The sequence below is a fragment of the Diabrotica virgifera genome, chromosome 6 (genome assembly GCF_917563875.1).
Source record: "Diabrotica virgifera virgifera chromosome 6, PGI_DIABVI_V3a".
Classification (NCBI taxonomy): Eukaryota; Metazoa; Arthropoda; class Insecta; order Coleoptera; family Chrysomelidae; genus Diabrotica; species Diabrotica virgifera.
In genome coordinates this window covers 12,452,983-12,469,016 of record NC_065448.1, presented here as the reverse complement: position 1 = coordinate 12,469,016, position 16,034 = coordinate 12,452,983, and the positions used below count along the sequence as shown (strand labels likewise).

The 16,034-nt window shown below is 30.4% G+C and overlaps 1 protein-coding gene across 1 annotated transcript in view; it reads right to left on the bottom strand.

Annotated features, from left to right (window-relative positions):
- Nucleotides 1-16,034, bottom strand: part of LOC114332199 (dynein axonemal heavy chain 7) — a 251,128-nt gene that overhangs the window by 96,575 nt on the left and 138,519 nt on the right. Inside the window, exon 39 of the mRNA XM_028281947.2 lies at nucleotides 5,307-5,536. Coding sequence (XP_028137748.2) covers nucleotides 5,307-5,536 — 230 coding nt within the window. The remainder of the gene's footprint in view (nucleotides 1-5,306; nucleotides 5,537-16,034) is intronic.

Genomic DNA, 16,034 nt, shown 5'->3' with positions numbered 1-16,034 from the left:
AATGTTGGAGGGGTTAGGAGGGTATGGGCCCTACTACATTTTGTTTAATTCCATCAATACTGGCACAACTCGAAAAGTGCCACTAGAGAAAGCCAAATATTTCTGTAACACTGACCCAACCCAACATGTGCCAGTGTTGACGACAAAAACGTGCTCTGATCCAATCGAGCGTTGGACGTAGACTGAGTAGTGTCAGTAATGCAGCCAATATTTGGGACTAATCACATAATACAATAGCGACACTTCTGTCATCTTACGGCCTAATATTGAATTATGAATTGTGCCGGTATTGATACTAAGAATATGTATTTGGGTGATTCGCCAAAATAGACGGCAATTTCGAGGTAGAGAAATTTAATTTAAAACATTAATTAGAATTAGTTCATTTTTAAATATTTTTTATAAAATGAGCTATTCAACTTACCCATGATACCAGCAGAGATCATTTTTAAATATTTTCCGAAAAACGGAAATGTTGTGACTTCGGAGTTGACAAGTCTCCACGGTGTTGACGTTAATTCTCTGTTAATTGAAATTTATGATCGTAACAATTAAATTTAAACTGGTTTGTAATAAAACTATACAAAACACTTCCATTTTGATATAAAGTACTACAGAAAAACATGAAAAATGGGTAAAATATCAATTGCGTCGGAGTTGATTTAGACCGGCCTTCGTGTTGACAAAACTTTCCAATATGTAGCCGTGTCTTTTCCGTTAAACTTCAAAAATCTAATCTTATTCTGAACACAATCTTGGCATTTCCTTTCTACACATTCTTCTGTCTTTTCTCCATTTTCTCCATGTCAACATAATTATTTGTTATCCGCTTCCACACATGAGCTCCATGTTTTTACATAATGTGCCTGCATAGATAGCAGATGTCTCTTTTATCAACATTAGAGAAGACTACCCAAAATGGTATACATATTCTTACAGAAATAAGCATAGCTGCATAAAAAATTACTTTCTTTCATAAAATCTTTATTTAACGGTTTTGGGGGCTTTCGCCTTCATTTTTTCGTCGTATTCCAGTGTATACGAGCCATTTTCTATAAAAAGAAGATAATTACCAAACCGACCGAAACATCTTGACAGCTTACCCAGTAACCCTTTTCCTATATCAGACTAAATTTAAATTGTATTTTTTTAGTTTAAGAATGACCATTCACACACTTTAAACAACTCCGAGGCACGTTCGTCAACTCCGAGGCACGACTGGGCTTCGGAGTTGATTGCTTCGGTGTTGATGATTTCATATATTTTTAATTCTACTTTCTACAAAGCATTAAAAATAATTCTGCTTTATTCATCGTGTGTCAAAAAAACTTTATAGCGCATACTTAGAAGAAAAACATATTAAAAAATTAGCAAAATTAAGCTTTAACGAAGGCTTCGGTGTTGACTGTATTAAAACATACGCTTAGCTTAAGACAAGTTGAAAAATTTTCTATCGCTTAACGATATTATGTTCGTCCACTTTCTTCTACAATTCGGGTTAGACTGAAGCGTTCCCCTCTTGTCAAGCTGCCTGCCATACAGTATAGTGCAGTTTGGCCTAAATTTTCATATATTTTCATGAGGCCTCGGTGTTGATGCACAAAGTTGGTTACAGTTTTTAGTAGTAGCTTTTTATGGTTTAATTTTAGAAATGAGAATTATTAATTTGACAGTTTTAAATTACATTGGGTTTTTAATTAATTATTGATATAATAATCTGTACTTTTGTAACTTTTCAGTGTGTAATACTATAAAAGAGATCAAAAACCAAGGTGGGTTACAGCCTCGGAGTTGATATTTTGACATTAAAATTGCATACAATGCTTGTAAAAATACTTTTTTTTTTATTAATGTTAAGTGGCGTACATTCATCTATTATATAACTTAACTTTGGCAACACAATTTGAAACACAGTATATGTAAAGGACTTAAGAAAAAAGAGAGTTACACAATATGCCGCTTATTTTGGCGAACCACCCATTTTAACATTTACACCTATTCCTAGTCCAAAACACGTGTTTTTTGAGTTGTGCCACTATTACAGCCCATGAGCGACATGTGCAACCCATTCATCGCACCTCCGCTCAAACAGTGTCACACGTAAAAAAGCAAAGTATCGAGAAAACGTCGTTTAAAATTTGTGCTAGAACTATTCCGGGTTTATTTCAGAAACTATTAAAATTAGTATAATAGTCTAATAAAATAAAAAAAGTCAAAATGTAAATTCGTACAGGTTGAAACAAATTTTATATCAAAGTTTAGGTGGGTACAAAAGATATTTCCAAGAAAGTATCCAAATCATACAAGAGGATCATTGTTTAAATAATTAAAAAGGGGTCATTTTTGCAAAAACAAATACTTTTGTAACTGCTGAGGCAATTCACTTAGTAACGAAGGTCTATAGGATTTTTTTCTGCAAAGTTGAAAGGTAAATCTTTTACATAAGACTTACTAACTTAAATTTGACCCCCTATTTATTTAAATAATAGTATATAAAACTTTAAAAACAAATTTGCAAAAAATTATTTTTAGCGTTTTAAGTAAGCAATATAAAACATCTTATATTACATACTAAATTGCGGTATGTCACCAGTATTAAGCAAAAAAAAAATTGGTCAAAAAATATTTAATATTTTTTGAGACATTGAATTTGTTTATTAAATGTTACTATATTTTCAATTGCAAAAACGCGGTTGTTGCCAAAGAAATATTCATCTGCTTAAGATCTCATTATTTTTATTTTTACGTATATTTTCGATAAATATATTGATAAATTCAAATTTCAATTAAACTCCTCCCTAAAATAGCATTTGAAAATTATTCGAATTTGTTTATAATTTGGTTTTTTAATAACGTCGCGGGCATTAAGTATTTTGAAATTCCGTTTCGATAATTGGGTTCCTGGGAATTTTTTACTAATTAACAAAATTTTTTGTCGTTTTTTCTTCTTCTTTTTTTTCTTTGAGTTATACATATTACTACGGGCCCTTTTAGGGTTAAATTTTATTAAGAATGTCGAATCTCTGAGTTGTAGATTCTAGACCTAAAAATATTAAGATTTAACTAAAATCTCCTAAATAAAATGTGGCTACTTACTGAGTTACAGGGTGTTTTATTTAAAAATTTAAAAATTATTGTTACCAAGTACTTTAAAACTATTTGACGTATCCTTATCATACTTGGCAGAAAGTGTGGGTATTATTCACCCTACTAAATTGTGATTAATGAACGTTTCTAGCTAGTGCTAGAGGCGTACGATAGGGGATAGTGAATGATTGACCCTTCCTAAATTCTACGCCACTGAGTGAATTACTATTTTAGCGAAATTTTTCGATTATCCAATACTTTATTTGTAAATAACTTTATTGGTATCGATAAAGTCATCAGTTTGAGAGATATTGGAAGTTTAAAATAAATGAATGAATGAATCAAAATAACTATGCCGTTTCATTTTAAACGTCCAATATCTCGAAAACTAATGACTTAATCTTTACCAGTAAAGAGTATATTATTTACATAGAAAGTATTGGAGAATGGAAAAAATTCACTAAAATAGTAATTCCCTCAGTGGCGTAGAATTTGGGAAGGGTCAACCATTAACTATCCCCTGTCGTACGCCTCTGGTAGTAGCTAAAATCTTTTATTTATCACAATTTAGTAGACTGTATAGTAACCACACTTTCTGCCAAGTATGATAAGGATACGTCAAATAGTTTGAAAGTACGTGGTAAAAATAATTTTTAAATTTTTAAATAGGACACCCTGTAACTCAGTAAGTAGCCACATTTTATTTAAGTGATTTTAAACCAATCTTAATACTTCTAGGTCTAGAATCTATAACTTAGAGATTCGACATTCTTAATGAAACTTAACCCTAAAAGGGCCCGTAGTAATATAACTCCAAGAAAGAAAAGAAGAGGAAAAAAGACCAAAAAATTTATTAATTAGTGAAAAATTCCCAGGAACCCAATTATCGAAACGGAATTTCAAAATATTTAATCCCCGCGACGTTATTAAAAAAAACAAGTTATAAACAAATTTGAATAATTTTCAAATGCCATTTTAGGGGGAAGTTTAATTGAAATTTGAATTTATCAATACATTTATCGAAAATATATATAAACATAAAAATAATAAGATTTAATACAGGTGAATATTTCTTTGGCAACAACCGCGTTTTTGCAATTGAAAATAGAGTAACATTTAATAAACAAATTAAATATCTCAAAATATATTAAATAATTTTGGACCAATTTTTTTTTTATTAATACTGATGGCATAGCGCAACTTCTCCTGTAAAATAAGATATTTTATAGTGCTTATTTAAAACGCTAAAAATAATTTTTTGCAAATTTATTTTTAAAGTTTTATGTATAATTATTTAAATAAATAGGGGGTCAAATTTGATTTAGTAAGTCTTATGTGAAAGATTTACCCTTCAACTTTGCAGAAAATAATCCTATATACCTTCATTAGTAATTGAATGACCTCAGCAGTTAAAAAAGTAATTTTTTTGCAAAAATTACCACTTTTTAATTATTTAAACAATGATCCTCTTGTATGATTTGGATACTTTCTTGAAAATATCGTTTGTACCTACTTTAATTTAAAATTTGTTTCAACCTGTACGAATTCACATTTTGATTTACATGTAGTGTAATTTTATTTTACTAGACTATAATAACTATTTTAGTCAGTTACAAAGGTTTTTGAAGCTCTAAAAAATAGAGTATTAATTCTTCTAACAATACTTAAAAGAATTTTTTTTTGAGTTGTAACACTATACAGATAAAATAACGAAAAATTTACAAAATATTATTTGTCAAAAGTGGCTCTTGAAGTACAGAATATAATATCATTATTATTATATGGTTAACAGATTTATACTTTTAATGATGTAACTTTAAATACAAGGAACAACATTAAACAAAAATACTGCAAAAAAAAAGAAAAATAAGTGATAATGTGTCTCTTTTCTTGAGGTCATACGCAGATTGTTTTGAATAAAGTATTCACATATACTGTCTTAACTCGACAAACGACGCTTTATACACATCTTAGATGGACGAATGTCTTGCACAAGTCGAAATGTGACACTATTTATGTTCGGTGCACCGTTGATTTTGGTTAATCATATAATGACTCTAGTGTCATCTAAGGTCAATACTTGAACTATAAACGTAACACTTTTTGAGATACGATTTTGTAGTTTTATTAAACTGTTGGTGCAATAAAACCGTTTTTTGTTTTTTTTTTGAGTTGTGACACTATTTGAGCGGAGGTGCGATTTGATCTATTATACTTACGTTCTCTGTTTAGTGAGGAAAGTCTTGAACGTGCTGATCATCTCGAGGTAGGAAGTGGGCGTAACGTAGTTGTGCCGATTTAGTCTGAGCATGTATTCGTTGGACAAATTTTGAGTGGACATGTGGAAGATTTGGCACATGTCGATACATACCTTTCTCTCTATATCTGTCAGTTCTATCTCTCCTAGAAATCTCGTTGCTACCGCTAGAAGAGCATCTTTGGGCCAAGACTAAAATAAAGGTTGTTTATATACTCCCTTTTAGCACGATCAAAGAACAATCTGATCCCAAAAAAAATAAAGGAAGGATGAAAATTTGGGAATAGGTAGTTGAAATTGTCTATTATTATAAAAAATAGTTTACAATTCTACATCCCCTTCATTTTACAAAAATGGAGGGGAAGACCTCGCTCCCGAAGATGAAAAAAATACGTTCAAAATAAGTCCGCAATTGGATAAAATTACTAATTCTAAGTAACTTTTGTTGTATAGATTTTTGCACTAAGTCAATACTTTTCGAATTTTTGCGAGTGAATATGTTCATGTTTAACAAAATAAAACATGTTTTTGGACGGTTTTTCAGAGATAACTCAAAAAGTATTTTAGCGAAAAAATATTCTTAGCAAAAATATAGCTCATAAAAAATTTAAAAAAATGGTGTAGGTATACATGAGATCTGTAGATTACATAGATTCATATTTTTTTTACATACCTCGTATAATATTGATAACATTTGATATCTGATGGTTGAATCTTGTGGTGGTTTCAGACCATGCAGAACCTTTTATGAAGAATAACTTTTTTTCGTAAAATTAATAACAAAAAAGTTTCCCACATGTGTCCAACTTAACGGAGTATGCTCAAATTTGCGCCAATGTGTTTTAAATGCATTCATTTTTTTTTGAATCCTGAAAAAACAAATAAGTATTTTTGAAAAATTTAAGTGCAGAATTAAAGATTGCATTATTTTTGAGGGCAGAAAGTCCCTGAAAACGTCTACAATCTTTATTTTAATAAGTTACATGGGTGAAAAAAGGAGAAAATTTAGTGTGATTTTTAATTTTAAATATCTCATTCAAAAGAAACTTTTTGATCATTCTAAGGGGCTTTTGGCTCTCGGTAATAATGCAATCTTTCATGCTGCGTTTAATCTTTTCAAAAATACTTATTAGTTTTCTCAGGATTCGAAAAAAATGAATGCAATTAAAACACATTGGCGCCAACGCCCAATTTATTGACGTCTCTAATATGGTACATATTGCCAAAAAATTCTAATTTAAAAATAACAAGCTGAAAATGCGAGCATTGTCATAACGAAAACTTTGTATATTTACGTATTTTAATTCATAATATGGAAAATTTCTATTATGAAAAGTAGTTTAGAATTAATAATTATGTTTTAATGTGCAATTATATCATTCTAATTTAAATGTTATGAACTATAAAGGTAGTTTACTCTTGATCGAAATTCATATTTTTTATATACCTCGTATAAAATTATTAAAATTTTATACAAGGTGTCCCAAAAGTAGTGAAACGGTCGAATATTTCGCGAACTGAAAATCGGATCGAAAAACTGAAAAATACGTGTTCAATCATTTTCGAAAATCTATCCAATGACACCAAACACCAACCTCCACACACCCCCTGGAGGTAGGGTGGGGGGTAACTTTAAAATCTCAAATGGAAACCCCTATATTTTCTTGCAGATTTGGAATCGTTACGTAAAAGTAAGCATCTTTTATTCAAGACATTTTTTCGAACTGTGGATAGATGGCGCTATAATTGGGAAAAACGATTTATCCTGATACCATGGGTAAATTATAGAAACGGTCTAATATCTCGAGAAATACACTTCCAAATGAGAAACCAAACAAATTTTTTTAATACTTTTCGAAAACTATTCGAATTACACTAAACATCACCCTCCAACCCACCCCCCTGGAGGTGGGGTGGGGTGTAACTTTAAAATATTAAATAGCAACCCCCACTTTTTATTACAGATTCGGATTTGTCATGAAAAACTAAGCAACATTTATTCGAAACATTTTTTAGAGTTGTTGATAGATGGCGCTTTAATTGGAAAAATACGATTTATTAGCGCAATCTATCAGCATTTTTAAAAAATGTTTCGAATAAATGTTGCTTAATTTTCCATGACGAATTCGAATCTGCAATAAAAAGTGGGGGTTGCTATTTAAGATTTTAAAGTTACCCCCACCCCACCTCCCCACCTACATGGGTGGGTTGGAGGGTCATGTTTAGTGTTTATCGATAGGTTTTCGAAAAATATTAAAAACCTGTTTTTTGGTTTCTTATTTGGAAGTGTATTTCTCGAGATATTAGACCGCTTCTATAATTTACCTATGGTATCAGGATAAATCGTTTTTCCCAATTATAGCGCCATCTCTCCACAGTTAGAAAAAATGTCTTGCATAAAAGTTGCTTACTTTTACGTAACGAATGCAAATCTGCAAGAAAAACTAGGGGTTTCCATTTAAGATTTTAAAGTTACCCCCCACCCCACCTCCAGGGGGTGTAGTGGGAGTTGGTGTTTGGTGTCATTGGATAGATTTTTGAAAATGATTGAACACGTATTTTTCAGTTTTTCCATCCGATGTTTAGTTCGCAAAATATTCGACCGTTCCCCTACTTTTGGGACACGGTTGCATCATAAATCTTAGAACAAGAAGAGCTTTTTATGAAGAATAACTTTTATTTGTCAAATTAAAAATAAAAGAGTTATAAATGAAAATGTTCTTGGTATCCATAATTTGAGAAAAATCTTCAAATATTTTTTTTTATTAGAAGGATGTACACAGACACAATACTGGCTAGTGATTTTAGTCAATAATTTTGCCAATCCGACAAAAAAATAATTTCTAAATAGTTAATAATTATTAGTAAATAAAATCCAGGAGGAAAATAAACTTCCTGTAGCTGGCTGTATACCATAAATCACAAAAATACCAAGTTTCTTGTAAAAGGTATATATTAAAATACCCTAAATAAGGGTCACAATACAAAACGTTTTCGGATTAAGGAATTGATCATCAGTGTTTAAAAGCCCTAAAATTAAGTATAACCTAATTAAATGAGATAAAAGTTAAAATTGACAGAGGTTTTCAAGAACAAGAGGTCATACTTACAAAATTTGCATGCCTGAGCCACCAAAATGTATCGGGTAAAAACCCTTTAAATGTAAATAATAAGGATGTTTTACATATTTATATAAAATTCATTGGATGGTATAGATAAACCTGGATGTTACCCAGGGCAACACAGGACTCTCTCCACGTGGTTGGAACTTTTTTTGGAGAAAACCTCACATATTGGATTTCAATGGCCAACTGACAAGTGAATTCAAGAGCAACCCAAAATGACATCAAGAACTGTCAATGTAACCTAGTTGTAATATTACTTCAGCCACAACATTAAAGATTAATTTAAATGTTTTAAGATAAAAAACAGTATCAAATTTACAAATAGTAAAATAAAAGATGTTCACAAAATATGAAAGATTTTATTCTAAAAATAATGCATTAATTAAGTATTCAAAATAGGGAAATGAAATGTTTACGTTACAGGAAGTTATGCAGTCAACAATGCCAATAGGTGTTGTATTGGTGGTATAAAATTGTCAATACGATTAGACAAATAATGGTAAAGGCCTTATACTAGGAACACAAAATAGTATGTAATGTGTACATATGTGTACGATTTTTAGAGTATTGATGAAATGACAATTGTTTAATGACTGATAACTTTCTTGGTAGTCGACCCCACATAAATTGTATAATGATAGAAAAAGTGATATGATAATTGTAAAAATACTCGATAAGCAACATCTTACTTTAACTCTGTAATATTCATTTGTACCTCATCCTCTTACATCCTCATTATTTCACACCAGCTTTAATTTTCCAAAATTTAGCTCCTACATCACATATACAACCACATCCATCAGACTTGAGTCTCATTCCAGCCACCTGTCTTCTTAGCCTCATCTCATAGCTTATAGATTAGATAACTATTATTTCATAACAACACACTACACATCTTCCATGGTCCAATATCACAACATACTCTGTCAGACTTCTCATACCGTCCTACTCCCCCCCATATTTTACAACCATTTCATTTTTAACCAATTTGATGTCAGGTCTCTGGAGGACTCAGTTTCATCAAGTTACTTTAGTCTCATTTTAAGATAAAAATCAGATAAAAACAAAACAGTATTTTTACAATTATCATATCACTTTTTCTATCATTATACAATTTATGTGGGGTCGACTACCAAGAAAGTTATCAGTCATTAAACAATTATCATTTCATCAATACTCTAAAAATCGTACACATATGTACACATTACATACTATTTTGTGTTCCTAGTATAAGGCCTTTACCATTATTTGTCTAATCGTATTGACAATTTTATACCACCAATACAACACCTATTGGTATTGTTGACTGCATAACTTCCTGTAACGTAAACATTTCATTTCCCTATTTTGAATACTTAATTAATGCATTATTTTTAGAATAAAATCTTTCATATTTTGTGAACATCTTTTATTTTACTATTTGTAAATTTGATACTGTTTTTTATCTTAAAACATTTAAATTAATCTTTAATGTTGTGGCTGAAGTAATATTACAACTAGGTTACATTGACAGTTCTTGATGTCATTTTGGGTTGCTCTTGAATTCACTTGTCAGTTGGCCATTGAAATCCAATATGTGAGGTTTTCTCCAAAAAAAGTTCCAACCACGTGGAGAGAGTCCTGTGTTGCCCTGGGTAACATCCAGGTTTATCTATACCATCCAATGAATTTTATATAAATATGTAAAACATCCTTATTATTTACATTTAAAGGGTTTTTACCCGATACATTTTGGTGGCTCAGGCATGCAAATTTTGTAAGTATGACCTCTTGTTCTTGAAAACCTCTGTCAATTTTAACTTTTATCTCATTTAATTAGGTTATACTTAATTTTAGGGCTTTTAAACACTGATGATGGATTCCTTAATCCGAAAACGTTTTGTATTGTGACCCTTATTTAGGGTATTTTAATATATACCTTTTACAAGAAACTTGGTATTTTTTTTATTAGTAAATAATTAGTAATTTTGCCAATTTCGGCAAAATTCTCAAAAAACAAAAAAATTACCTTCTACAAGCACTAGCCAGTTGTGTCGAGTTTAGGGAACGACTAGGTATACATAAATTATAGCAAATGGAACAGTCCATTTATCATAAAGGGGAGGCCGTATTTATACTGATATAAACCTTTTTAAAACTGTTAATAAATTATTGCTTTTAAAATATTTATACTCAAATTGTATTTTTTAACATCTTATTTATTTTATATAATAATTAAATTCACTATAAAATGTCATTGATGTTTTATTAATATTTAATTTAAAATTTAGTTTGACATTCACGAAGTGTCAAACTCAAATATAAATAACCTATGCTTGGCAAATCGAGATTTAAAAAAAAGTAGCCTACTTCCTAATCAACCATTTGAGCTGACGTTTAGTGCGTCTGTAGGAGATAACCGGATTGTGACGTCACATTTTAGATTTTGAGGTCGATTATCTCGAAGACGGTTAGATATATCGAAATGCCGTTTTCAGATTTGGATTCAGAAGGCAAAACTACAAAAGAATCCATCGATACAGCTGCTCTAAGTATTGCAGGAGCGGCAACGCAATAACACACAGACTTTTGCAAATTTATAAACGAAAAGTTTTCGTTGAAAATCGACCTGTATCGGGATTTGTCTCCAGAATCGCACATTCTCGAGAAAATGAATTTATTCCAACTTAAACGTCCTCACTGTAAAATAATGTAAATAATGCATTTAAATGTTAAAAAAGCAAAAAAGAAACTTTTATTATAAACCAAAATACATTATTAAAGGTATTAAAACAAACATTTTATCTTGTATAATTTTTTAGAAATATTGTACAAGCTTAGTCGTTGCCTATGTCTATTTAAAACTCTACTACTTCCAACTGCACCAGAGCTAGGTACTTATAGTCCAGAGTAATAATCTTCATCCATGACACATCAACAATCTGAAGAGTTTTTTCGAAAAGTAATATGTACCTATAAGAACAAATTGTAACAATTTCCTGCGTAGGATCTGGTGGCCGATTTTATTTATAAACAATTTAATGTCAAAAACGGCCTTTGTTTCCTTTTTTTTCAAATCACTGGAAAACATTGAAATCTATGGTTTTTTTAGTACAAACGTCTTGGAGAGCATGGAAAAAGCTATTAAATGGCGTATTACAAAGTTTGATATACTCATTTATTGTTAATATAATCGTGAAAAAGGTCGAAATTGCAAAAAAATTAATTTCGCAATAATCATGGTAAAAATTAGTGTACAGCTTTGACATTTTTGTCAAATAAAGTTCTTTTGTGCGTGACAAAAATTTCAGAGCGACTTATTCACTTGTTTAAATTTTATTCAAATTGTTTTTCCCAGAGAGCTTTTTTTGCAATAATATATAGGGTGAGGCAGATAAAGGGCCTATTAGAAATATCTCGAGAACTAAAGACAATTGAATTATGAAAATAGGAATAAGGGGGTTTTGAAGACTGATCTATTTAATGAAAATATTTTCATCTATTTGGTACTTCCGGTTATACCGGAAGTTGCTTATAACTTCGTTTTTTTAAATGGGACACCCTGTATATTTTTACATTTATGGATTCTCCTCGATTTCTTCTTTCTTAAAATATAAGGTTTTATAATAATATACAGGGTAGGTTAAAAGATAATTACGTTTTCTTATTAATTTCGTAGCAATATTCCCACCCTGTAGGATTGTAGTAGTTTGACATAATAAACTCTATTTATGTTCAAATGATTTTTAGTATAGTCTACTATTGTTAACAATTATTAGTGTAGCTAAATTTTTAATTTTAGTATACAGGGTGGGTCGAAACTCGGAATGAGTATTTTCTGAGTTTTCTTAAATGGAACACCCTATATTTTAGTATTGTAATGAAATTATATTTCATGGTACTAGCATTCCCTATACCTAACTGCTTTAGTTTGTGCTTAATTGTTAATCGCACCAACAATCTTAACTTCGATGGTATTTTGATACCTCAACCACTATTGGCAATTTTAAGTATCAGTATAGATTAATATGTATTTATTTCCAAAAAATTATTTGTGACTGAATATTTTCACGGCCAACCTAATACAATTTCACCTATTTTGTGTTGCAATTAATGTTTGGTTTTAATCACCAATAACTCACAAATTAAAGAAGTTAGGTATAGGGAATGCTTAAGAAATTAAAAAGTACCATAAAATAACATTTCATTACAATACTAAAATACAGGGTGTTCCATTTAAGAAAACTCAGAAAATACTCATTCCGAGTTTCGACCAACCCTGTATACTAAAATGAAAAGTTTAACTATACCAATAACTCTTAACAATAGTAGACTATATTAAAAATCATTTGCACATTAATAGAATTTATTATACCAATGTACTACAATCCTACAGGGTGTTAATATTGCTACGAAATTAATAAGAAAACGTAAATATCTTTTAACCTACCCTGTATAATATTACAAAACCTTATATTTTAAGAAAGAAGAAATCGAGGAAAATCAAAAAATGTAAAAATATACAGGGTGTCCCATTTAAAAAAACGAAGTTACAATCAACTTCCGGTATAACCGGAAGCAGCAGAGAAGAAAATATTTTCATTAAATAGTTCATACCTCAAAACCCCTGTATTCCAATTTTCAAGATTCTCTTAGCTTTAGTTCTCGAGATATTTCTAATAGGCCCTTTATCTGCCTCACCCTGTATAAGTCAGGAAAAAATGATGTTAGAATCATTCTACAGGTGTCAAATGGAAGAGCATGGGCTAAATTTTCAAATTGGTTTAAAAAGTTGAACAAAATGCATTTATTAGTAATAAATAATTATGCAAAAGTATCGTCAATTTTTCCTTAAAAACTTTTTATTTTTTTATATAATAAATTATATATTATATTAATTACAATTTTTTATCAATTATTATAGACATAACATTACTTGGTAGTTATGTACCTAAAACAGGGTAAAAAATATTTTTTTTCTTTGAAAAAAGTTATTCAAAAATTTACTTAAAGGAAAAATTGACAATACTTTTGCATAATTATTTATTACTAATAAATGAATTTTATATTCACTTTTTTTAAACCGATTTGAAAGTTTAGCTCATATTCTTTCATGTGACACTAATAGAATGGTTCTAGAATAAATTTTTTCTGACTTATGTTATTGCAAAACAAGCTGTCTGGGATAAACAATTTGAAAAAACCTAAACAATTGAATGAATCATTTTGAAATTTTTATCACATATTAAGCACCAAAGAACCCTTATCTGACAAAAATTTTAAAGCTGTACACTAATTTGTACAATAGTTATTGCGAAATTATTTTTTTTTGCAATTTCGACCTTTTTTCGCAATTATATTAACAATAAATGAGTATATCAACCTTTATAGTACGCCATTTTAAAGCTTTATCCATGCTCTCTCTTTATCTTTATCTTAAAGATGATTGTACTAAAAAAACCATAAGTTTTAAGAGCAAACAGTAGCGATCAACAGGTAGCAACAAACGCGTTCCAAGATTGCGGCTCTAATTTTGAATATTTTGTCGAGATATTTGGCACACATATTCGTAATATAATAAAGAATGGCGGTACAGAGCCCAATTTCAGAAATATGTAAGTATGTGGAAATTACTCTATAACTAAATAAAATATTGAAAAAAGGAGCCTGTACTGCCATTAAGAAAGACAAAAAAATATACTTTCTTCAAATAAACTTTTTTATCCCGTGCCAAGATTTTGTGTCACATTTGAACTACTAAAAATCGATTTTTTTATAACAAGAAATCGAACGTCACTGACTTTGCAACATTTCGAGCCTATGTGTATAAAAATTATTGTTTTTGATAGTATAAACGTCACTGTCAGTGTCGAATTACCGACGCACTGTTGCCTCACTTTTGAAAGTTCGCAGAACTTTCGCAATATTGGACCGCAATATAAATTTGTTGCTACCTGTTGATCGCTACTGTGTGCTCTTAATGTGTTCCATTGATTTGAAAAAAAAAAAAGAAAAAAAGGCCTTTTGACACTAAATTTTTTATAAATAAAATCGGCCGCCAGATCCTACGCAGGAAATTGTTACAATTTGTTCGTATAGATATTACCTGTCGAAAAAACGCTTCAGTAGGTACCTTGGCTGTTGAAGTGTCATGAACAGGATATATTTTTGCCTTATTACCCTGGCCTATTATAATTTTTTTTTAATCCAAGCACCTCTATATAACCATCAGTAATAAGATCTTTCAGATTTCAATTTGACGTTTCGGAAAACGTAGTGGATGGTCCGCCAGAAGCTGTTTTTTTCTTGCAAAATTGTGTCAGCACACAAATTAAAGCTAAAAATATCAAAACTACTACCAATGATATTAATATGATTAACAACATTTTTGTGGATTCTGTGTTGGATTTTGTATCGACTTGTACAAGGGCATCTTGATTTGAAATCGCTGTGTTTGTTCCACTTGTAGTTACTTTTTGAGTGGTTGTAGTGGAGATTGCTCTTCGTGCAGTGGTTGTGTTTAGTGTTGTTAAGTCAGTAGTACTTGTAACTAACTTTGTTGTAGCTTCAGTTGCTGTTTTCTGTTTTGGATTTACAATCGTAACCGTTTTGTTCACTGATGTGTTGTTGATTGCCGTTTTGGCATCTTTGATTTTATAAGAATAGAAACAATGAAATAATTGAAATCTTAAAGGCTTTAGTTCTTTACGAACAAAAATGTTTTCTTGGTCTGTTTGGGATTCTTGTGGACCAAATTTGTCTAAAATTTTTAGGTTGTAGGTATGGTTGCAGGCACTAAATCGGATAGCCTTTTGGTCGCTGTCTACAGTTTCACTAACAAGACCTTGATAAAAAATGGAAGATGGAATATCGTATTTAAACCATATCTTTAGAGACTCAGTTGTAGCATCATAGTAGTATCCATCAGTAAAGTTTAGACTGTTGGATTTACTCCAATGTGTCTTGTTATTAAAATCTACGATTGCGGTTGTGGACATATATGTTCCAGTAGTGTTCTTAAATTTACCACCTATATATTTGTAACTAAAATTATTCGTGAAAGTATTCGAATCAGGATCCGTAATTGACACTGTGCACTCAAAAGGTATTGCTCCAGAACAGTTGAGAGTATAATTGTTTTCTAAAACCGCACTATTATTCAAAGGAACGAGTTCGTAAACATCAATATATCGGTCAGAGATGAGCACAGTATAGTTTGCAGTGTACACCAAAAGCACTAAAGTCATTTGTGTCAAAAATACTAAACTCTTATTTTTAAAAAACATGATTGAAACGAATCAGTTGTTAGCAAAGTATGCACTGAAACTTTAACTTGGATAGTTTACGTATAATGTATGTATATAAAGAACAAGAATAATAATTAATGATAGCAACCACAATAATTGTTTTAAACATATCCGCTGATACCAGGTAAACATACGTTACATTACGTGTATCTACGATCTCTCCACATCATTATCAATATTATCAACTTCTGATATTTTTGAACAGATCCTGACTGCAGTGGACAAGTAATTTATATTAAATTGACAAAAAGAAGCATGTACATCAGAGAAGTTTAAAAC